This window comes from Natator depressus, chromosome 5 (assembly GCF_965152275.1).
Source record: "Natator depressus isolate rNatDep1 chromosome 5, rNatDep2.hap1, whole genome shotgun sequence".
Classification (NCBI taxonomy): Eukaryota; Metazoa; Chordata; order Testudines; family Cheloniidae; genus Natator; species Natator depressus.
The window spans coordinates 47,061,470-47,085,764 of NC_134238.1; the positions used below are offsets into that span (position 1 = coordinate 47,061,470).

Consider the following 24,295-nt stretch of genomic DNA (forward strand, 5'->3'; position numbering starts at 1 on the left):
AAGCAATAGCCCCTAATGTTGCACTGCATTCCTGATAAGATGTAAACAGTGTCAGATATATACCTATACTGCACCTACAGTCTCAGTATTAGCTGTGATCCCAAATCCTGATCTGGAATTTGAGCCTGACCTAGTTCAGAAGCAAGAGTGCTATTAAGTGACACATTGTGGTTCTATATAACCAGTAAACTGAAATAGTGCTTTCAATCAATATTAAATTACAAATGTTGAATGAGTTATAGTACAGATTTTCTGATGCTCCTAGCTGTTGAACTAGTAGTTATCAAGAAATGTTGACTCTGGATGCAAAGGGATGGATAGTCTATGTTAAACCAATAATTTGTTTTGTCTACAAATTAGTGTTAAGCATTTACTAGTCCAGCTATATATGTGTTTGTTTTAGAGTATAGCTTTTATCTAGTTTTATCTTTATTTTTAGTGAATCCTGGGGGATGGGCACCAGCCTCAGTGTTACGAGCAGTGGCAAAACGAGAGTATCCCAAATTCCTGAAGCGTTTTACATCATATGTGCAAGACAAAACAGCAGGAAAGCCTATTTTCTTCTAGTATTAACAGGTATTTGCTAAACTTTTTGTGGAGTGTTGTCTTCTGTATATATTATTCTAAATATTAAAATCCAAACAAAAAAGCTAGACCATCTAGAAATGTGTTTATTACTGTAATTATCACAGCTATTGTGAGTTTATCTATATTTTGAGCTATATGCTAAAGCGAAGTTAATAAACCAATGCATTTTCTACATACATAAAGAAATAATAAGGTTAATACAATTAGTTGACTTCCTACAAAAAATATAAAGTCTTTGTGCAAATTTTAAAAATGTATTTTTGCATTATAGGTGATTTTCTGAGTTCAGTGAAAATCTTGGTTTAGTATAGGATCACCTATATATTGGATTGAACAGGTTGACATATTATAAAAATGTATATTTTATATTTTTAGCAAACTAGAAATGCAGGTAGAAAGGATCAAGCACTGGCCTTTCTTCAAATAGCTGCCAAAATCAAACCGTTTAATATTTGGTGTCTTTTAGAATAAGATAATGCAGTGTAGTGAGTAGTGTAAATAATTTTAAACTTTTGTAAAAACAGAATGTTGTCATTCAAACTGTAGGCGTTTATCCGGTAATCTTTGGGGTGTTGGCCACCTAATAGTTAAAGCAGGGACTTGGAGATAACGTAATAGTTGATATAAGTCCATCGCAGTGTTTGACTGAACAATCTCGTTCTTTTACGCTGCCTAGTTGGCAGGATAGTCATGTTTTAGGATGTGTTATAATGGTTCCAATGCGATCTTAGTTGTCATCAGAACTCAAGGGTTTTGGTGGGTAGAGTTTTGGATTTTCAGAGTCTTTTTGATAACACATATATATCTGTGTAGGGATGGGGTCTCTATGGATATATTTCAATCACAGATATAGTTTATCTGTTCAAAAATGGCATGTGTTAAACATCAGCAAAAACAAAACTATGTGCTAAACCAGTTTCAGTCATCCTCAGGGCAGCCTGGCTATATTTATATTAATAGCAGACTGGGCCTTCATTTACTGGGAGATCTTAGTATGTACTCTTGTGATGTTAGATTTAGATTACTACACTACACTTCAGTATTCTTCATTATGCGTAAGTCATGTCAAAACAATCCAGTGCCAGCAGTTTATGCAGAATTTGGCAGTTCTGATATTATGGAGAGTTGATAGAGGGTTTTTGCCTATTTGCTGTCCTGATCTTCCACAGTTGCCTATGTTGAGTAGGTTTTATTCAGTGTACAAAATCCTAGAAGTCTGGGTCATTTGATCTTCTTTGGTAATGATAGTTTGTCCCTATAGTTTCTAGCTCACAACTTACTTCCATTGCATTTAGTTAAAGAAGGCCTGTCTGAAAATGTGAATAATTAAAAACTCAAGTGTTTGTCATTATCAAACAAGAAAAATTTGGAGACACGACATTGTTTCTAAATTGTACTTTTGGAATGTTTCATAACTATTTCTCATTTTCTTACTAGTGTTCTAAATGTATTCTGCTGTGTCCTTTCCATGTTTCTACAGTGATTGGAACAAGACTGTGTGAACATTCCATGTTGGAGGAAAAAAATCAAATTGAAGGCTCCAAGCTGGAACGTAGGATCTACAGTCTTTTGTGGCCCAAGTCCTAGGCTTTGTTTTCTGAAGTGAAGAAATACTGCAACACCGTGAGGCTGATCATCTAACACTAGCTGTCTCCTGCTAGCTCTCCTTGTTGAATCAGTGTGTAATTAGAAATACATGTATTGATACATGTATATGGATATATTTTTATTTGCTTGCTTTAGAGGAGAAAAAAATACAACTTTGAATCACCAACTTGGGTTACTGCTTCAATTTTAAACAATTTGCAGAGCTTTTGTTTACTGTGGCCCTTCATAAGACACTCATACAGTTTTCTGTTTTTGTGCATGTCTAAAAAGCACAAAAGACAAATGCACATATAGCATACTGTATGTGCTTTATATGCACAAAAACCTGTGTGTGGTATTTTTTTCAGGTTTGCAGTAAAGTCTAGGTGACCTTTGGGCAGGGGTTTTGTTTTGCTTTGTATAATCATAGTTCATTGCTGCTGGTTTCTATAATGAATCATCTTGTTATGTAAAATGTCTCTTAATTGAGGGCTGTCAATATCCATATGACTTTGCCTTTTCTGTTATCTTACTCCTATGAAGACCTTTGGCTCCGATGGAGGAAGAGTGTGAAAAGCTTTATTTTTTTTCCAAGATATCTTTATATTTCTATTGTATTTTTTAGTTATGTAATTTGTGCTACAGAATTTATTGAACATGATTCAGAAATTTCTAGGTAGATTCTATATGAGAGGGTGAGATTGTGCCTGAAAACTACAACAGTAGTCTGTCCATGCTACGTTACATGTGGACTGTGGGTTGCATGAAACTACAAGAAGGTACCCTGTAATATTTATTAAAGCAAATTGGACTACATAGGACAACATTCCCAGTCTGCAAGTAAGAGCGAGTATATTATTTCCTGGTCCTGCACATTTTTGTTTCTCATCTTAATTAAAGCCATGCTATGAGGTATGTGTAGAAAATGTGAGTTGTTAATATTTACTATTTGATCAGAAACTTAACAGAGTTATAAGAATCCACAGATTCTAAATGAAAAGTTCCCCTTAGTTGCTGTGAGAACTTAAATGCAAATATCTGCCTGCCTTTGATCTCTGGAAATAGCCGTGAGGAGTGGACTGTGGGGGCAGAGACTAGTACTCACTTGAGCGGATATCTCGCTTGGTGGCCTTTAGGTAGAGATTATTTAAAGGCATTTCTTGGGCACTTCACTAACTTGTATATGTAGAACAACATAAGATTCAGATATATTTTTTTCAAAGGAAAGCTGAAAGTCTTATTTAATATAGTATTGCAGGTGCCTGGATATAACTACAAAAGAGTAATTTAATGAAGAGTTGGCTGATAAATGTCTGATATCTGCACAATGTTGTAAGTGAATTACTCCTTGTGTCTTAGTCTTCTATATAAAGAGGTACAAACACATATATAACACATGGTTACACACACACACATGCAGATTTCATGATCTATAAAACTTTTCTCCTCATTTATTTGCCTTTCTCTAAATGGTGTGCATGGAATATGCCTTATTACAGAATAATTCTGTTCTTGATTTGAATATGTAGAAAAGTGCCTATATGGTAATGCTAGTAAGGCAAACAAAATTAAATTGTACATGTTTACTATATCACCAGTAAGCATTTTATCTAGTGATGTTGAAAAGAATTTCTTATACCTCAAATGTTTCATCTTTTTGAAATCAGCTGAAAAATGGTTCATTGACCATAGCCACTAATGGGAACTTTACAAAAAATCTTATGCCCAAAATACAACTGTTTAACTCTTTATTTGCCATTTCTGGTAACTATCATTGAACACAGGCAAGTAACTGTTTCTTAATTTAAATGGAGAGCTTTATTTTACAAAGGTATAGAAAGTTTACAAAGCAGTATATAAATCTTAATATTAGTTGCATTTGCACTAAATGTGATGTACTTTTGCAATTTATTCTGTAAATAAAATTACACTAAAGATACTACTTGTAAAGAATACATTTTACTTTTAGATAAAAACACTGGTCTTTCACTACAGCTAGTCCTGCCCAATCAGAGTTACAAGAAGCTCCTTACTGAATATGGAAAGAATTGCAGGTTCAAGAGTCATAAGTACTGACCCTTCAAATAAAAGCTTAGTCTGCAGGCTTCTTCTCATGCTGTGTAAATGTATGTTGAGTATCCATTATGCCCTTTCTTCCAGAAGAGATCTCTGAACCTTTTTTGCATTTATGAAATCTCTCTCCTTCCTCCTCCAACACTTGGGCTTTTTTCTGCCAATTAATATGTCACCTTAACTATATGTGTTTTGTATTGTTGCTGAGCACTAGCCTCAGACTTCAGATTTTCATTTTTGTAAGTTAAATCAGTTCTTTTTAATTCAGCCTATTCAGAGAATGCAGCAATCTTCTCCTTCAAATGTGATAGTGTCCCTTAACTTCTGTTACCTTGGGAACCTGGATCTGTCACCAAATTAGATCTTCTCCATGACTAGACACAGTTTTTATTGGGGATGAGGGGATCAGGGAAAGAGGTGGTTCAACCAGTTTTCTGAATCTGAATAATTTCTCATAAGTTTCTCTAGAAAAAATGTGATTGCACCTTTTGAGAGGAAATCACCCTTTACCTAATCGGGCTGAGCTGGTTTATCTGAAGTTGTTGGTTTTTCTTTAAACTGACCAAATTGTCCAGTAAAAATCTTTCACCAAAATTTTTGTCACAGTTGTACAGATTAAGCTGTATTTGAATTGCCACTGTTCCTCCATATACCCAAAACATGAATCATATTTTGAGTACCTTGAGTGCATAGTGTGTAGCTGTTTGTTCTGTGATAGCTTTATGATACTGATAAGTTTTAAAAAATTAAAAGTTGACTCTTCCATGTTACAATCACAAATTTAAAACCAAGATTTAAAAGTGAAAAGTATTAAAATATTATGAAAAATAGCTCTGGTTTGTAGTTATTTTTAATATTTAGTGCCTTGAAGAAGTAAAATGTCATACATAGCATTTTAATAAAACAACCAAAGCCTTGCATAGTTCTCATTCCTGAGTCTAAGAAATGAGCTTGTTGTAGGAAAGTAGCTATTTTTCATTTACTGTGGCCACCTAGTGGAAATGTCCAAAGGTAAATTGGATTGATTTGTAAAATAAGTCTTCCTCTGAGGCATGGTAAAGGATATTGCAGATGACTTTTTTTCTCTTTACTGGTAACTTTAAAACTCTGTGGGGGAAGGATTTAAAAATACTTAACTTATTTTGAATTTGTTTTTAACTAGAAAGTTTTTTTTATATAAAAGTTGTGCCAAGATGATCCAGGCCCAGCTGCATCCCCCTAAATGTTCCTCTGTGTCCCCCTAGTGGGGCATGCCCCACAGTTTGGGGACTACATGCTTAAACCTACATTTCTTTGCCCTCTCCTTGGTCCTATGCCAAGTGCAACTCTCACAGTCCCAAGAATGAGACCCAAGATCTGTTAAACTGTTTTATATGACACACTTGGCTTGCTGGTTACCGTTTTCTTTGGGTTTCTGCGATTGTTTGACTTTTTTTCCCATAGAATCATAGAATATCAGGGTTGGAAGGGACCTCAGGGGAGGTCATCTAGTCCAACCCCCTGCTCAAAGCAGGACCAATCCCCAATTTTTGCCCCAGATCCCTAAATGGCCCCCTCAGGGATTGAACTCACAACCCTGGGTTTAGCAGGCCAATGCTCGAATCACTGAGCTATCCCTCCCCAAAGCATCTCCTAACGAGGATGGGATGCGAACCCACGCGTGCAGAGCACAATGGATTAGCAGTCCATCAATTGCACCTTCCAGCCACATCCATCCAATAGCACTGGCTCAAAGAAAAACAGAGCTCTTAGAACTGTTGTGCATGCAGGTTCTTAGAAAACTGCTAGGTCATTCTGAAGGCCTAAAATCTGGGCAAATGGCTAGTCAAGGATGTGGGAGGTGTTATGTAAACTAACTGTTGCTTTACAAAGTTGCTCTCCTCTTTTCCTCTCCCCCTCACCCGCCCAAAAATAAACTTCTCTGTTTTATGGTTGGTATCCTGACAGGTTCCTTTACTCCTTAGTTGGCTACATACATTGTATGTTGAACTTCCTCTTTGAGACATGGTGACAACATGGTGTGCACGGTGGCACTGGAGGTGAAGGCACCATTTTAACAGCACAGATTAATAAACATCCAATTGCCATAAATCAGATGATGCCTCAAACGAGGTCTGCAACATTCTGACTTATGAAAATAAACCCCCTTATGCTCATTTGCTAGCATTGCCTAGTGGAATGGGCAGTAGTTATCTTTTGTAACTAAGTATTCAACACACAAGTCTTGACAAAATTCCAGCATAAGTCATTTTGTATCTACCTAACATATTTCCCTCTGTTAACTGGAGACATTACTCTTCATTTTCCCATGGGCTAAAAGAAACACCTGTTGTACTGATGCTGGTGCAGAATGGATGTCATCCCAGTCACAAGGGGGCTGGTGAATAATTCCTAAACAAACATGTTCTGATAATAGAATAAGATGCCCTTTGCTTGTTCGTTCCTGTACTAGTTTTATGGATCACTTGTTTCACTGCTGAAATCTATTTGTCCCTGTGTGATTTAGAAAACAGGACACCTTCAGCAGAGAAGGGTATGGGCAGGCAGGCAACTCTGCTTAAATCCTGAAATTCCTCCTGGCACAGAGTTGTTGTCTTCCCTATGATTGGATTTCTACTCACAGCTTGGAGGATCAGGCCATGCACTGCCCAGTTATCCACACCCTGGTTCACCAAGCAGTGTCCTGTTCTTCCCCCAGCACAGGGACAGGTAGATTTGCAGCAGTGGTAAGATTGAGCCAAAACGGCCACAGAAAAGAATCAGCCAAGGATGTCTTCTTTCAGTCACAACCTTTGTGTAGACAATGGACATTTACATCCATGTACTGCTGAACAACTTCTTTGGGGGTAATTCTATAAACATTTTTTTCACACCTAAAAAGTACTCTAGTGTTGTGGGTAGCTGTCTGTATCCTAAATGTATCTTCATAGGTAATATTAAAGATGGCTTAATCTCCTGGTGCTAGAAGTTTCAAATCAGAGTGGCAATCTGCCTCCCAGAGTAAAAGAATTCGTGATGATAAAAGAGGCTTTCTGTAGCAATTTCTCATTTTAATCCTTTCATGATGGTAAACAACTTCATGGTGGAAGCATTCCATTCCTTAGAAGCATGGCCTCTATTTTACTAACCAGTGAAATTAACCCTTTCACCATATTACTTAAAACAAAGCACTACCCTGAACTACATAATATTAATCTCTAAGGTTCTGATCCTGGGAAGAGATGGAACACTTCCAATGGGTTGCTTCATGTCCTCAGTGTTAACTGACCTCAATGTGACAACAAGTTTGGAAAATGAATTCAAATTTATTAATCATTTCCCTGTCATGTAAAAGCTTTATCTCCCAACATTTATTTCTCAAATTTTTTAACAAACTTTACCATTTTAAAACTTCTATTTCTTTCCACCTCCCATATGCTCTTGCCTGTTTCATTTTTTCAGAGGATTTCTCACTCTGTCCTTCTCCACTCACTTTTTCACCATCTCTCAAGTGGAACATGAGCCCACAAACTTTCAACTCTGAATTCAGCTTTTTAAAGTCATTCTGTAGAGCAGGTGGCACTGGTAATTAGGGGATGTATTTGACCAGCCTTAATAGGAACCAATAGGCTTTTCAAATCTGTAGTGCATTACCTATGGAAAAAACTAATCTGAAAACTTTACATGTCTTCCCTCTTTTGAGAGACACAATTTAATAGAGGGAAAAATTGGCAGTTATGCAGATATATATTGTTGCTGCCTATGTAGAAAACCCACATATGGGTCTTTTCATAGATTTTACTGTTTGTTTCATTTTAAAAGTAGTTTTTCTAACACTTGTGCTTATGCATACTGAAAATTACCCTGTGGAACTCAATGTCCCAAGATCCATTCGAATTCACGAGCTTAGTAGAATCTAAAAAAGGTTTATTTGTTTTTACAGATAGAGACCATTAAAAAAACATATATGAAGTAAGCTAACCGATAACTGTTAATTGTGAAGTCCCTCCACCTCCTTTCATTTCCAGGTGTCAAGGCTGTAGCCTCCTTATTACCATATAAACATAAAATATGCTTATTCATTGAGGCTGGATATCTACAAGGACTGTGTACAGCACCTAACACAGAGGAGTCCTGGTCTATGACTAGGGACCCCAGCAATATGGTAATACTACTAATATATAGAGTATGATGATCCATTCATTTGAAAGGGTATTGCAGTTAGGAGTAGAGCTCTTTTTGATAACTACAAACCTGGGCCCTAATCAAGTTATCCTTAAAATTAATGGACACAGTTCCATTGACTTAAGGGGCATTGGTTCAGCCCATTAGTCTAGATTTGACCCCATCATCAACAGCAGTTGTAAAGTATATGTTCTGTGGTAACTGCCCTGTCATCAGTCCCTTTTCCTTGGACCCTATTTGTCTCATTCAGCATATGGCTTTTTATGTATCCACCCCATGTTACCTAGCTCCAGGACTCATAAGATAGGACAGTACAGGATAGCACACCTAAACATTTTTGTTTGTATTCAAATACCCTCTCATGTAGTATTTTGGAGGAAAGAGGACGGGAATGGGGAGCGAAGAGGATTGCTGATGAAACAGTAGCTATGCATTTTGAAGATTAAAAACCTTTCTGTAAGTGCTAACATTATTAGCTTCACTGTTATCCCAGTTCCTTATCAGGACAGCAGATTACTTTGTACAACCCACAAGATCACATGTTTTCTTAGCAAAGCCATGTTAGAAGTGGAGCAAGTGGAGTTCCCAATTGAGTTCCCATTCTTTGGGTAGAAACAGGTGAAATTTGACTTCCTCACAATTACAATAATAAAAATCAGTGCCGAGGAGGGTGAAAATGCACAACAAAGCGTGCACACCATTTTGTAAGCCATCTTAATATTTCACTGTAAAAAATGTTGGTTGTAGTGTTATAGCCATGTTGGTCTCAGGAAATAAGAGACAGTAAGTGAGGTAATATCGCTTCTTGGACTAACTTCTGGGAGTGATAAGATTTTGAGCAACACTGAGCTCTTCTTCAGGTATGGGGAAGGTAATCTGAAAGTCACAGCTAAATACTAAGTGCAATAGATTAAGCATAAAGAGTTAACATCTATTCCATCTTGTATATAGCTGCGACTTTATGATTACCTGAAGAAGAGCTCAGTGTAGCTTGAAAGTTGCTCTCTTTCACTAACAGAAGTTGGTCCAATAAGAGGTATTATCTCATTCACTGTCTCTGACTCAATGAAGAAATATCACAGGTGATTGTGTCAAGTCATAGAAGTTACATCTATCTCATAGGACAGAGACTCACCAGATTCTTTAGTGTTTATGTACCAGCAGAAGGCTACCCAGTAGCAAACAGCAGCACCTACTGTTTGTCATTTAGGGTGTTACAGGAAGTGTTTTTCTGCTCTCTGGATATACAGGTGGTGTAAATATAGGAGAGAGCACATCTTGAAAGAATATTATGCACCTTGAAAATGAAAAGAACATGCTTGATTACAAAAGAAAATAGGTCTATTTCTTGAGTGAGGCATAAAGGACACTGTAGGTGCATTTTGGGCCCATGAGAAAAACTACATTCTGTTCCTAGGAAAATAAGCACCATACAAGACAGGGTGGATTGATATAAATCAAGAAGAAGGAAACCTTAATTTAAATTTATTTTTTTCTTCATTTTTACTTATTTTCCTAAAGAGAGGTAACTACTAACTATAGTCTTTATGCTAAATTCGGTACTTTTAGTTAACCAAGTGAATACACTGTATGCACATCTACTTAACCAATTATATACATGTCCATTTATTTAGGTTCTTAATTTATTTTTGTTAGAAAATGACAAGTGACACTTTAATTTTTTTACTCTTGTGTCAAGTGGCATTTGGTTGGAAGTTTGATTCAATTAAATGCACAAACGTTTAAAACAGCATTCTAAAATTGTTTTAGATAAACAAAACTACCTTATGCCCTTAAACAATTTTTTTCTTGTTTAAAATTAACTGATTTAAATGAAATATTAGCTGTAGTAATTGAATTGATTGTTTTTGGTCAGTATGACCCAAACTGTCAAAGGTATTTAGATACCTATGTCCTTCATGATGGTAGAACTCATCCTCACACCTTTTTATTCATAAATTGGAAGAGGAAAACAATTTCTGTTTTTCAACTCCCAGTTGGTTTCTCAACTTCATCTGTGTGGCAGATGGGATGTTCCACTCACCTCGGAACACTTGGCAGTCAACAAGAATAGTTTATTCTGGCCAAATTCCATTATGTATAATTCTGTTGTCCACCTAGAAGTTCCTTCTGCAGTTTCATCTAAATGTGGTATTCTTCATCAGGGCCTATCCTTAACTGTATTGCTGTACTCCGTTCCACTACAACAGAGTTCTGTGGCAAGGGTGATTGCATGTTAATAGTGAAATGATTGCTCTGTGCATGTTTGTAGAGCATGTTAGGAAACATTTACACATAACCTATTATATGTTTACTGACATGACAATTTTTTTAAATGAAGGACAATTGTAAGTTATTTACTGTACTTTATCATAAATATTAGCCCTGGGAGAGGGTGGTTAAAAGACTTTTCTGGAATTACAATAACTGTCAGTACAAATATGTATAGTTTGACTACAGACCTCAGAGGCACGGGATAAGGAATTGTTTAATTAAACAGCTCAGAACGGCTATTAACAAAACCACCAAATAGTAAATTAACAGTGTTGGGCACCTACTAGTCATAAGTCTTTTAATGCCTCCAATTTTACTACAGCAGAAAACTGAAGGCAGCAATTGCTCTAACAGTAAAGAGTACACAAACCCCAGGTCTTGTTTCACTCATTTAACACAGTCAGAGGGGTCAGGCACCAAAGTGTATGACTTAAAAAAAAAAAATCTGCAACTGGCACTATGGTGAGGTAAACCTGGCACCAAAAATTTTGGTTTTCCTAAAACTGACTTTTTGCAAAACCTTAGATGTACAGAATTATTTAAATTCCCCTGAAAACATTGTTTTAAATATTATCTACAAGCTGCTACTGCAGCCTGAGAAACTGACCCTGTTATTTTCATAGGCCAAGCACAGCGAAGTACATACAACAAACAGTATTAAAAGTAAGTTATGTTTTGAGAGTTCTCAGTTTTGAAAACCTCAGGTCATGACATAGCTAAGCAAACTGGCTTTTAAAATCTATACTTTTTAAAGGGGTACACCTTTACCTTAAACTCATTTCCACCTTAGTTTTGTATCTGCTAGTGTTACAAGTAACACCTAAGGTCGCTAATTGAAAAAATTAGTGCAGGAAAAGATGCGCTCCTCTTTGACAACAGTGTGCAGTCAGTTCCATTGTATTGTTGATTCTGATAGTTGTACTTCCTGTCTCATGCAGTAACATTAGGATATCACTCCTCCATTACTTGAGGGATGAAGCTCAGGTACGTGCTCTTTTCCAGTCTTTGCACGATGAGGCTATTAGAATAGAAGCAGCTATGCTGCAAATGAAGAGGCAGCAGCCAGAGATGTGCACTGGGAAAGAGGACTGAACCTAAGCATGTTTGATACTTTGGATCTCACTTTCTGGCGAGTAAGACCCTTATTAATATGGAAGCAGAAACACTAATATGAAGTAATAAAGGAAATTAAGAAATGTTTCTATCCATGCTGTTTAAAGAAACCTGATGAGGTTCAATAAGGATAAATGCAGGGTCCTGCACTTAGGACAGAAGAACCCAATGCACAGCTACAGACTAGGGACCGAATGGCTAGGCAGCAGTTCTGCGGAAAAGGACCTAGGGGTTACAGTGGACGAGAAGCTGGATATGAGTCAGCAGTGTGCCCTTGTTGCCAAGAAGGCCAATGGCATTTTGGGATGTATAAGTAGGGGCATAGCAAGCAGATCGAGGGACGTGATCGTTCCCCTCTATTCGACATTGGTGAGGCCTCATCTGGAGTACTGTGTCCAGTTTTGGGCCCCACACTACAAGAAGGATGTGGAGAAATTGGAGACAGTCCAGCGAAGTGCAACAAAAATGATTAGGGGTCTGGAACACATGACTTATGAGGAGAGGCTGAGGGAACTGGGATTGTTTAGTCTGCGGAAGAGAAGAATAAGGGGGGATTTGATAGCTGCTTTCAACTACCTGAGAGGTGGTTCCAAAGAGGATGGTTCTAGACTATTCTCAGTGGTAGAAGATGACAGGACAAGGAGTAATGGTCTCAAGTTGCAGTTGGGGAGATTTTGGTTGGATATTAGGAAAAACTTTTTCACTAGGAGGGGGTGAAACACTGGAATGCGTTACCTAGGGAGGTGGTAGAATCTCCTTCCTTAGAAGTTTTTAAGGTCAGGCTTGACAAAGCCCTGTCTGGGATGATTTAATTGGGGATTGGTCCTGCTTTGAGCAGGGGGTTGGACTAGATGACCTCCTGAGGTCCCTTCCAACCCTGATATTCTATGATTCTTAATAAGAAAATTCCAAATTAGTAAATTTCAAAAAATGTCAAACTGATGGTAGATCTATATAAAGGGAAACATTAAGTGGGGGGGAAAAGTGATTCAACTGTCAATTACTGCAGTGACAAAACACACCAGCGACAACCTCTCCACTACCCCTCAACAAAACCAAAAACCTTTAATCTCCTCAGTTCTTTCAAGAGTCATTTTGGAAGAAGAGTCTCTACATGCTGGTCACCAGGAACATTAGGAGAGAGAGGAACTAGACATACTTGCTGGGTCCTTTTCACTCACATGAGCCTTTTAGGGTCAATTTTCTCCAGGTGAACTAAGGGCTTTAGCTGCTCAGCAAAGTTTCGCATGTCATCAGAAACTACGTCTTGTCCTGCTGGAGCTACTACACTCAGCTCCACGAGGTAGGAGAGAGACAAGGGCTCAATGCTATCAGTGTTTCCTGGAACCAGGATGCGGAAAATCTTGTACACTACAATCTTCATAATACCCTTGCGGAACACATGGCCCTTGGCGACAAACTCGTGATCCATGCGGAAGCCCATCTCCACCAGAAAGTCAGTAAGGTTCTCTGAGGTGGCGATGTCAACACAGTTGCGCACCAGAGCATGGCGGTTTTTGTCTCCCATTTCTGGCTGTCCCAAATAGCGTAAGTGCCAGGGTGTGCCAGTTTTGTCCATCGAGCGCCGTGCCCTCAGGACAAAGGGACTGGCCTGCTGCCCTTTCAGGAGGAACACCATCTCATGGTCCAAGAAAGTCTCAGGTTCCATGTTGTCACACAGACCACGCAACCGGTGAAGGAGGCTCTCCAGGCTTTGATCCAAAACACTTCCTGGGAAGGAGAACAAGTTCATTATTTCACCACTGAGCCGTTTACTATTGCCATTATGATTGCATGGTTTCATCCACCAGTGCATGGGACACCCCAAATAATTGCACCATATTTAAAAAAAAAAAAGCAAAGAACAAATGCTCATCCAAACTCATTTTTCAAAAACAAGCAGAGGATGCAAAACTTATCCATAGTGCTCTTCATCTGGGAATCTCAAAACATTTACAAATGTATTCCCCATTTTATTTTTTATAGAACGAGAGGTGTACAACACTTGAATAACTGTCCAAGACAGGCAGTGACGAAAAAAACCTAGCTCTAATTACTAGTCCAAATCTCTGGACCACTCTCCCAACACAACACACCTAGGACCTGCAGGTACATTAGTACTGTTTTTCGATGTCTATACTCCACACTGTAGCTACAACAGCAGCACAGAGACACCAATATAATGTTAATAATTACACTGGAGGCTGTCGCAAACGCTTCCAGAGGGATTTGCAGCAGAACCAAAAACTATAAGGGCAAGAGCAAAACCCAAAACAAATCTTATCTTAAGTAATGGAATATTCTGCACCAAAAAGGAGTTTGGAAAGGGGGAGGGGGATGGGATGTTGTCCACAGATCGCCTGCTTCTGGAGAGTTTTAGTCCTAACGGTCAACATCTTTCACAAAAGAAGTCTGACCTCGCTAGTTTAGGATCTGACTGAGGTAAGGTCTTTTCTTCTCTTCCCCATTCCCCCTCCCCAATTCATCTCAAAACGTTAAATACTGGAATGACTTAGGTACAGTACGGGGAAGCTGAGAGTTTCCAGAAGAACCTGGCAGCATGCCACTGTGACCTGAAATCAAACCCATCTTCCCACCAGCCTTACCTTGGAGTAAATACTCCATCATGTTAATGGTGCCGCCAGTGACAGGCATCATGGTTACCGGTGGGGCCTCCATGGTTTTGGCGTCCCTAGATGAAGCACAAAGAAATCAGGTCCACGACTACACCAGGCATTCAGGCGCCGGGAGACCCCAGCGACCCCGCAGAGTGTGGGGGGTGGGGGGAGGCTGCTCTTCCTTGTACGGGAACCGACGCCCCGATGAGGGGCTCCCCGCGGGAACAGCTCCTTGCAGAGCGCGTAGGGCAACCGGGTGCGGCTTCGATACAACCGCTGGGAGGGGCCGGGGTGCAGGTGAGCTGTGGGGGAGGAGGGATGGCGGGGTTTGGGGACCCGGCCCCGGGGGGGGGGGGGAAGAGGAGCGGGAGCCGGCCCCGAGGGGGGGCCTGGAGCCCCATGAGCAGGACGGACGCTCACCTCTCACCTGTGGGGCGGCGCGGCGGGGGCTCCCCTCTTTACGGGCTGTTCCAAAGCTCCCCCGGCTCCGGCCCACACGCCCCGGCACAACTCACTTCCTCCGCCCAGGCTGCCGACCTGCTCCCGAGCGCGCATGCGCCGCACCCCCACACGCAGGCAGGCAGGCAGGCAGGCAGGCAGCGAGGGAGGGGGCGGGCGGGTGAGCTGAGGAAAGGGTGGGCTTTCCTGCTCGCTCCGAGGCGGAGACCAGCGGGGCTTCGTCTGCGTGTTGTTGGGTACGGAGAAAGGTGTGCGCGAGGCCTTGGCCCCCCTCGCGGCCAGCCCGGGGCACATCCCGCTCAGCCGCCCCGCACCCCGCGGCCAGCCCGGGGCACCCCCCCGTCAGCGCCGCCTCCCGCCCACCGCGGCCAGCCCGGGGCACCCCCCCGCGGCCAGCCCGGGGCACCCCCCCTTCAGCACCGCCCCCCCCCCGGCGGCCAGCCCGGGGCACCCCCTCCCCTCAGCGCCGCCCCTCCCCCCCGGCGGCCAGCCCGGGGCACACAGGGAGAGGCTGAAGTTGGTTCCTTATTCCCAGTTCCTTATTGGTGGCCCCCAGTTCTTTCTTCAAAGGCAAAAATTAAATTTTCGGTAAGATTAAATTTTTAGAAATGGCATTAAAATTAATCTGATAAACATGTAAATTAGTAATTAGTTATTAATTAGATAATCAAATAACCTGGGGTTTGGCTGACTGTATGTGCCTAAACAAGTCTTGGATCACCCCAGGTGAGTCTGTAATAGGTCCCCATGATGCTCAGACTGTTTCAAAGGAGCTGGTAGAAATTGCACTCAAAGTTTCATTCTTGTGCAGTGTGCTGCCATGGCACTCCCTCACCCCACTTTACTTTTGTATATGGGGCTTGATGGGAAGGTGACATTGTTAAACATTTCGGACGAACGTGGAGAAGAAAGGCAAGAGTGCGAGAAGAATGGCGGACGTGTTGTGATCGGCGCAGTCTTAACGACAGCTGAAGACCGATCGATCCAGGTGACAAGGTTGTCCACTGATTTCTTTATATAACCCACATTACCACCAGGGGATTTTCTCTGACCCTCACCACCATAGTATCTGAACACCTTATCCTTGGTAAAGGATTTTATCTTCACATCACACCTGTACAGTAGGGCACTTGCACCCTCATTTTACAGATGAAGAACAGAGTAATTTAAAAAAAAACAATGAGGAGTACTTGTGGCACCTTAGAGACTAACAAATTTATTTGGGCATGAGCTTTCGTGATCTGAAACCCACTTCATCAGATGCATGGAGTGGAAAATACGGTAGGAAGATATATATATATACACAGTACATGAAAAGATGGGAATTGCCTTACCAAGTGGGGGTTCAATTCTAACAAGACAATTCAATTAAAGTGGGCTATTATCAACAGGAGGGAAAAATCACTTTTGTAGCAGTAATCAGGGTGGCCCATTTCAAACAGTTGACAAGAAGGTGTGAGTACAGAAGGGAGAAATTAGCATGGGGAAATTAGTTTTTAGTTTTTGTTGTGACCCATCCACTCCCAGTCTTTATTCAGGCCTAATTTGATGGTGTCCATCAAATTAGTTTGCAAATTAGTTTGCAAATTAATTCCAGTTCTCCAGTTTCTTATTGGAGTCTGTTTTTTTGTTGAAGAATTGCCACTCCCGATTTTAAGTCTGTTGTTGAGTGTCCAGGGAGGTGTTGAAGTGTTCTCCGACTGGTTTTTGAATGCTATAATTCTTGACGTCTGATTTATGTCCATTTATTCTTTTGCGTAGAGACTTCAAGTCACACAGGAAGTCTGCAGGTGAGCTGGCAATTGAATCCAGATGTCTTGAGTACTAAAGCAGTGTACTTCCCAGTATGCCATCCTTCTTTGTCCTCTATCTAGTCTGTGAACCACATGAAGAGATTTATGGGCCAGTTAAGGCCCTGTACTTTGGATAGACATCTACACCTGTGCAAAGTTAATGTAAAATAGGGCCAGATCAGAAAGGTACCACTATATGCCCACTTCGCACAAGTGTTAATGGTGACACAACATGCAGGGCAACAGAGAATCTGGCCTTCATGATTCAATCCCCGCAGGTAGCTGTGGGGTAGAAAGGGGTAACTTTAAATTGTTTGACACCACGTAATTTTATTTTTTTAAATTACTATAAATATTTAGTCCAGAGAATCAAGAAAAGTAGGACAGCTCTAATTGTTTGTTTGTCTTACTGACAATTCAGGGAAAACCAATGTTAAAAGATACTCTTATGAATTGCCTGTATCACTAATTCTATCTCAGAGTGATCTGATTTCCACTATTTTAGTCACAGAGGGTCTTGATGTACCTTAGGGGATACCATGATTGAGACCAAGCAGAATAATCACAGTTATTAACCATGATTATATTATTCTTAAAGAGAGGAAAAGAAAACAAACAAAAACACAAATGACATGACACAACTGATAAAATGGTTCTCCAAGTGGTTGCAGACATGTATTCTACTCAGGTGTGCATGCACCCAGTGTACTGTCGCCGGAGAACTTTGTGCAGCAGTACCTGACAGGGCAGTGCTCGTCCCCTCTGGCTCCTCCTATGGCTATTTAAGGGCGGCGCTGTCCTAGTGCCGTTCAGTTCCTTCGCACTGAGCACAGTCTGAGTTGGAGCTTTCTGCGTGGGTTTTACCTCCTGGTTACTGTGAACACAATGAGATTCTCTGTAAGGATAGGCACTTTTGTTTTTGCTGGTGGGTGCTTTTGAAGAGGTGTGTGTGCTTGTGGGGGAGCTCTGCCAGTTTTGGTGTGGAGGCTATTTTCAGCATATTTATATACATTCTAGTTATTGAATATGTATGTATGTATCATTGGTATCTACTATTTTCATTGTTATGAACTACATAATTACATTATCATGAATTACAGCATATTAAAATCATTGCAATCACCTACAAGCTGTCTTCACTAATGTCCCAGTTTAAATACATTACGTCCAACTGTAGCTTTCTGGATAACTGTCAGCAGTTATAAGATGTATAACTTATTTACATCTACTTTCCTGATATGGTCTTGATGCACGTTAAAGACAGCTACATTATTCAGTTGCATCTGTCCCGTAGTAGATGACATTATTCAGTTGTGTCTGTCCCAGTTACTGTTTGTGAGTAGAATACACACATCTGCAACCACTCTAGGAAGAAAAAATGGTTGCCTACCTGTATTGTAACTGTTATTTTTTGAGATGTGTTACACAATCCACCCTCTGCACCTGAGTCCCCAGTCTTAGATTCCAGGGTGAAGAAACTGAGGGGAGTTGGGGCTATGAGAGGGGGTACAAGGGCCAGATGGTACGAGTGCTGCCCCAGTGGGTGTGTACTGCTAAGCAAAGTTCTCCAGCTTCAGTGCATGAGGCGCACGCACACCTGAGCAGAATACATGTCTGCACCCACATTTCGAAGAACAACAGTTACAGTACAGGAAAATAACCATTTTTCACTTCTGTTGGAATTGCTTCTGTATGTCCCTCTGAGAGTGGGCCTGCCTTTGATGGAGGACTCTTCTTTTGGCAAGTTGAGACTAAGGGCTTATTTCCAAAAATGGTTGGGAAACCAATCTTAGTATATCCTTAGATAATTAAGGGGCAATATAACTTTGTTTAAGGAAAGGTGGATCCTGTTGGTTGTTAGTAATAACCAGTTTATAATTGGGCAAAATAATCAATTGTAACTAAATCCTATGAAACTGAAGAAAATATTTAAATCAGTTACTTAAAATAAGCCATTTAAGGATCTGTTTTAAAACAGGCCAATTACAAATATTAGGAATCTTAACTCCAATTGAATCCCACTGGTTAGCCCCTGTCTCTTCTCCACGAATACATGGTCTAAGCATTTCGTAATTAACAGGAGAACTGTTAAAATATTAAGTTACAACAGCACTTCCATATTGCAAAAACTATTACAAGATTCTTAAGACTAATCCCTTGGCAGTGTCTCTGTTAACTTTCTCTCACCAATCCATGTTGAAGTCTTGGGGAAGTTTTCCTTGGGTTGGTTTTGTTTTTTGAGTCATCCCTATTTTTTGTAGCTGTCTGTAATAGGATGAGTTGTGGAGTGCTTGCTGTTTAAGCAGTATGTGGGGAGGGGAAGGAATGCTTACTTCAAAGATTTTTATACACTCCTCCTTCTTTCCATGAAATTATAGGATAACACACCTCTTTCAGGCTTGTTTAAATTCAGAGTTGGTGCGGTCACTCTTTCTTTGGCTTCATGCATTCAGGATTGTCTCACCTTCAGTTCCTGAATATGCAGTATGCTTAATGAATATGTAACATTTCTTTAATTGCCTTTATTCTTCTTCCAGCAGGAAAACATCACATAACTTTTAAAGTTAGTTTTAACTTTTTTTTTAAGTCAGCCCATCTTTAGAGATACTCCTTTTTTATTAGAGTATAACAGGAAATGAAATTCTGATTTCAAAAAGTCCAAACACTCCTATTCTTTATATAAATTGTTCTTAAGACATTCTTTTTAAACTAAATAACTTGGAGGAAGTCGTTAGCTTAAATAATTATTAAAGTAGTTTTTTCTCAAAAAAACCTGCCAATTTTTGGAGTGATGATTGTTCTTCTTCCTGATTTGGGTAGGAAAGTTGCTTGAGCATTACCAGCAATTAATTAATTTTCCCATTAATATAAATGTTCTATACCAGAGGTTCTCAAACTGTGGTCCGCGGATAGTTCCCTCTAAGGTGCGGGCCTGGGCGGCTGCACATAATAGAATGAAGGTCCACCCACCTAATTAGTGGAGCCATTCAGGTGTGGCTCCACTAATTAGGTGCCTGGACCCTGGAGAAGACGCACATGTGAGGTGGTGGTCTTGGGGGGAATAGGGCATAGGTGGGAGGGGGCAGTGGGGTGAGAAGACGGGGTGGGGGGAATTTGGGATGCACAGGGCTGCAGCGGCCAGAGAAAGAGCTGACTTTCCCCAGCTCCAGGGCTGCAGCTGCCAGGGAGAGATGGGCCCTCCTTCCCAGCCTCAGCTCTGTGTGTGCTGTGACGGGGGAGAGACCCCCCTCCTTCCCATCCCCAGCTCGGGGGCTGATGCGGCAGGGCAGAGAGGGAGAGACCCCCCCCACCTCTCCTTCCCAGCCCCAGCTCAGGGACTGCCACAGCGGGGGAGAGAGGGCACATCCATCACATTAGAAAAGTAAGACTACTGATATTAAAATATGAGTTGTGTGCTTTTATTTGTAGAACAAAAAAAGTTTATTATTATTAAGGTTTTTTTATCTAGCGCTTTTATCCAAAGCGCTTTACAATAGTTCGTTAATGGTACAATCAACATTTGGAAAGATCATTAAGTGGTCCACCAAGACCCTCAGCAATTTTCAAGTGGTCCGCGGGAAAAAAAAGTTTGAGAACCACTGTTCTGTACTTAAGTGGCGTCTTACATAGTAATTAGTTTAGCAAGGTCATTAGATTCCATGTTGATACATAAAACATTTTACCATTTATATAGTAATAATCCTAGGAACTTGGCATTTAGCTAACATATTTGTAAGTATCCGTTTCACAAAGGTGTTTGCATTTCAACATTTAAGAAATAAACAAAAGGATTAAAACATTTCCAACTACAGATTTTTTTTGTGGAGTTTTAAAGACACAAGCAGAGATTTTTCTTTGAAACGAAACGGGGGGTTGGTATAGGCCCACTTCACTCCTAAGTTTATTGCGCTGATAACATATTCCTACATTCCTTTTTGAGGTATTCTGGTCTAGACAGGACATTCCTTTTTGGTTTGTTGTTTCTTGACCCAAGCCTCCCAGCCTGGAGCTTGCATCTTATGGCTCTGAGAACAAAAACCTTTCCTGAAAAGCCTGCGGGACTCCCAGGATTAGAAAACTTATTTTCTATTGCAAAATAACGTAATGGTGGTTTGTACCTTCTAGGGCAGCAGTTCAAAACAAGAGGATGCTAGTAGGCTTGACGGTTATAGGAGGAGGTATGGAGTGACTTTTAGTGGCATCAGTTCAAAGCAAAGCATCACGTTGCCAGAAGCTGAGCAGTGCCACCTTCACGTTCCAGTCTACGTTTGAAATCTCCAGACTCCCTGGAACAACAGGTTCAAACTGTGGCAAACTGTGACTCAGCTCTTCAGCTTCCATGGTAGGTAAATTAAGTACCAGTTGACTGTGTGCAAATATTTCAAACAAGACCTTCAGCCCCCTTCTATCTAGATACTAATCCAGCCCTTGTCATCATAGTACACTCCTCCTCATGACCATGAATGGATTTTGTCCTCATCCCCATTTTATAGCAGGGTAGATTAAGTGACTTGCCCAAGGTCACACAGAAAGTCTGTTGCTGTTGTGAGCACTGAACCATGATCTTCTTAGTCCCATTCCAGTGCTCAAACAATTAAAACATTCTATCCCTTTGAATTTACCTGGTCTACATGGATATTAAAGATCTCCTAGCCACAGTGAAATTGGAAGTTAACACTCTTTTCCCCCATCCTTTCTTGGCAGTGTGTTTGATACCCAGCTTTAGCACCCTCTGGGCTGTCTTCATTCCTGTCTGTATTGTGGAACTGTCTGTGTCTCTACTGAACTGTTTACTAACATGGAAATGCCAGGTTTATTTTAGTTTAGAAATCAGAAATCTACGGGACTGTGTGAGTTGAAAGTCAGCATACAGTAGCTAATTTGGGAGCAGAGCGGAAAAACCAAGGATTGTTGTCTTTCATGCAGAAAGGATTCCACACACCAGAGGTACTGGGTAAATAGCCCCAAATGGCAAATATAACCCAAACCTCTTGACTTGTCTATATAATTTCCAGGTCCCTTTAACAAAAGGGGAGCATAATTTGTAAATGGATTAGGAGACAAATAGCTGGGGATCTGTGGTTCAGAGCTGCCATTAGCTCTGTGTGGTGCTGACTGCACACAGTAATGCATGTTGTGGACAGAGGACTGTGTTCTCTCAGTGCCTCCATTAGGGTCACCCAGGTCTGGGCAGGATTTAGTGTTTGCCCCTCCTTGTTATTAAAACCCACCATGGTCGTGCTCCAAACTACCTCACAGATCACAGGCCTGATTCCCTGCTGCCTATGGAGTCATTTATGTCTGTCCAAAGTGAGTGTAAAATAGTCCCATGGGTATATGCGGAGAGTTCTTATCAAAGAGCCTTTTACACTTGTGTGCGCAGCGTGCACAGTCGTTGGAAAGTTTTTCCCCTAGCAGCACCCGTCGGGTCAACTATGGAGCCCCTTGGAGTGGTGCCTTCATGGCGCTCAATATATGACCCGGCGCCTCTTCGGTTCCTTCTTGCTGGTTACGCTGACAGAGGGGAAGGCGAGTGGGTTTTGGAATGGATATGAGCAACACATCTTGAAGAACAACAGTTACGAGAAGGTGAGCAACCGTTTTTTCTTCTTCAAGTGATTGCTCATATCGACTCCCAAGCCTTACCTAGGCAGTGGGGTTGGAGTTATGGAATCGCAGATTGGAGCACCGCTCTGCTGAAAGCTGCATCATCTCTGACATGCTGGACAATGGCGTAATGAGAGGTGAACGTATGCACCAAGGACCACTTGCTCCCCTGCAGATCTCTTGTATCAGGACCTGGGCCAGGAATGCCGCTAATGAAGCCTGTGCCCTTCTGGAGTATGCCGTAAGTGACGCGGCTGGTGTCTTGGCCAGCTCATAGCACGTGCGAATGCAGGACGTGATCCTGGAAGATATTCTTTGAGATGAGACCTGTAGTCCTTTCATGCGGTCAGTCACCGCTATGAACAACTGGTTCGATTTCCTGAATGGCTTGATGCATTTGATATAGAAGGCTAACGCTCGCTGAACAGCCAAGGAGTGCAGCCTCTGCTCATGGCTTCTGGTATCAGGCTTTGGATAAAAAGCAGGTAGGAAAATGTCTTGGCTGGTATGGAAATGTGATACCACCTTACAGAAAGGCTGGGTGAATTCTGAGCTGCACCTTGTCCTTGTGGAAAACTGTATAAGGTGGGTTGGAGGTAAGGTCCTTTAACTCAGACACCCTTCTTGCTGATGTGATGGCAATTAGGAAGGCTACCTTCCACAATAGGTAGAGAAGGGAGCAAGTCACCAGCAGCTCGAATGGGGGACTCATTAATTTGGAGAGGACCAAATTAAGGTCCCACACAGGAATAGGCTGTCTAATCTGGGGATGTAGCCAGTTCAGACCCTTGAGGAACCGTCCAACCATGGGGTTGGTGAAGACAGAACGTCCAGAGACTCCGGGGTGGAAAGCTGAGATAGCCACTAGGTGTACCTTTACAGATGATACTGCCAGGCCTTGCTGTTTCAGGTGCAGAAGGTACTCCAGAATAAAGGGTAACGGCGCCTGAAGTGGGGGTGTATGTCACTGGTTACACCAGCAAGTGAACCTCTTCCACTTCACTAGATTTGTGGCCCTCATGGAGGGCTTTCTGCTGCCAAGTAAAACCTCCCTTACCTGCTCCGAGCACAAGACCTCCATAGGGTTCATCCATGAAGCTTCCAGGCTGTGAGGCGGAGGAACTGGAGGTCTGGGTGATGAAGATGACCGTGGTTCTGAACGATCAAGTTGGGGAGGAGTGGCAACCGACAGATCCAGAAGTGTGGTGTACAGTGTTGTCGAGGCCACACCGGTGCCACCAGAATTATCTCTGCCCCGTCTCTGTGGACCTTGAGTAAGACCTTGTGCACGATAGGGAACGGGGGAAAGGCGTAGAGCAGACAACCTCCCCAGGGAAGCAGAAATGTGTCTGCAATTGAGCCCGGGCTGCTTTCCTGGAAGGAGCAAAACACTGGGCACTTACTGTTGCTCTGAGTGGCAAACAGGTAGACCTGGAGAAACCCCACCTCTGGAAGATGAAGTGAATGATGTCTGGCCGGATGGACCACTCTTAGCTGTGGAAGGACCTGCTGAGGTGGTCTGCCAGTACGTTCTAGACTCCTGGCAGATGTGATGCTTCCAGGTGAATGGAGTGGGCTATACAGAATTCCCAGAGCCTGAGAGCCTCCTGACAGAAGGGCAAGGACTGGGTACCACCCTGCTTGTTGATGTAAAACATTGCAGTGGTGTTGTCCATCATGACTGCCGTGTGCTGGCCTTGCAGACAAGACTGAAAGATCTGGCATGCGAGTTGCACCGCTCTGAGCTCCTTGATATTGATATGGAGAGAGAGCTCATCCTGTGACCCAGAGGCCCTGCATTCGGAGATCTTCCATATGTGCGCCCCAACCTAGAGATGATGCATCCGTAACTAGAGACAAGGACAGCTGAGGGCTGCTGAAGGGGACTCCTTCACAGACTGTTCAAGCATCGAGCCACCACTGGAGTGACTCTAGCATCTGCTATAGCACCATGACCCCTAGTCCCAGGCTGTGGCGCCCCGGGCAGTATGTCGAAGCGAGCCACATCTGTAGAGGCCT

The 24,295-nt window shown here is 41.7% G+C and overlaps 2 protein-coding genes across 6 annotated transcripts in view; one reads left to right on the forward strand and one right to left on the reverse strand.

Moving 5' to 3' along the window:
• The window catches only part of CERT1 (ceramide transporter 1), a 161,978-nt gene extending 156,930 nt beyond the window's left edge, over positions 1 to 5,048 (forward strand). For all 4 annotated transcript variants that reach the window (XM_074952711.1, XM_074952712.1, XM_074952713.1 and 1 more), the window contains 2 exons: positions 440 to 576; positions 2,069 to 5,048. In XM_074952711.1, coding sequence (XP_074808812.1) covers positions 440 to 567 — 128 coding nt within the window. In that variant the 3' untranslated portion in view covers positions 568 to 576; positions 2,069 to 5,048. The remainder of the gene's footprint in view (positions 1 to 439; positions 577 to 2,068) is intronic.
• A 1,509-nt stretch (positions 5,049 to 6,557) lies between these two features.
• On the reverse strand, positions 6,558 to 14,966 carry MED18 (mediator complex subunit 18). Of its 2 annotated transcripts, none has more exons than XM_074952709.1 (3): positions 14,838 to 14,966; positions 14,406 to 14,491; positions 6,558 to 13,530 (listed from the first exon to the last, which is right to left on the reverse strand). In XM_074952709.1, exons 2-3 carry the CDS (start codon positions 14,476 to 14,478, stop codon positions 12,977 to 12,979), a joined length of 627 nt encoding a protein of 208 aa, XP_074808810.1. In that variant the 5' UTR covers positions 14,479 to 14,491; positions 14,838 to 14,966; the 3' UTR covers positions 6,558 to 12,976. The 2 variants fall into 2 exon arrangements, with proteins under 2 accessions (XP_074808810.1, XP_074808811.1); XM_074952710.1 differs by having other exon boundaries at positions 14,845 to 14,957.
• Positions 14,967 to 24,295: the final 9,329 nt, after the last annotated feature.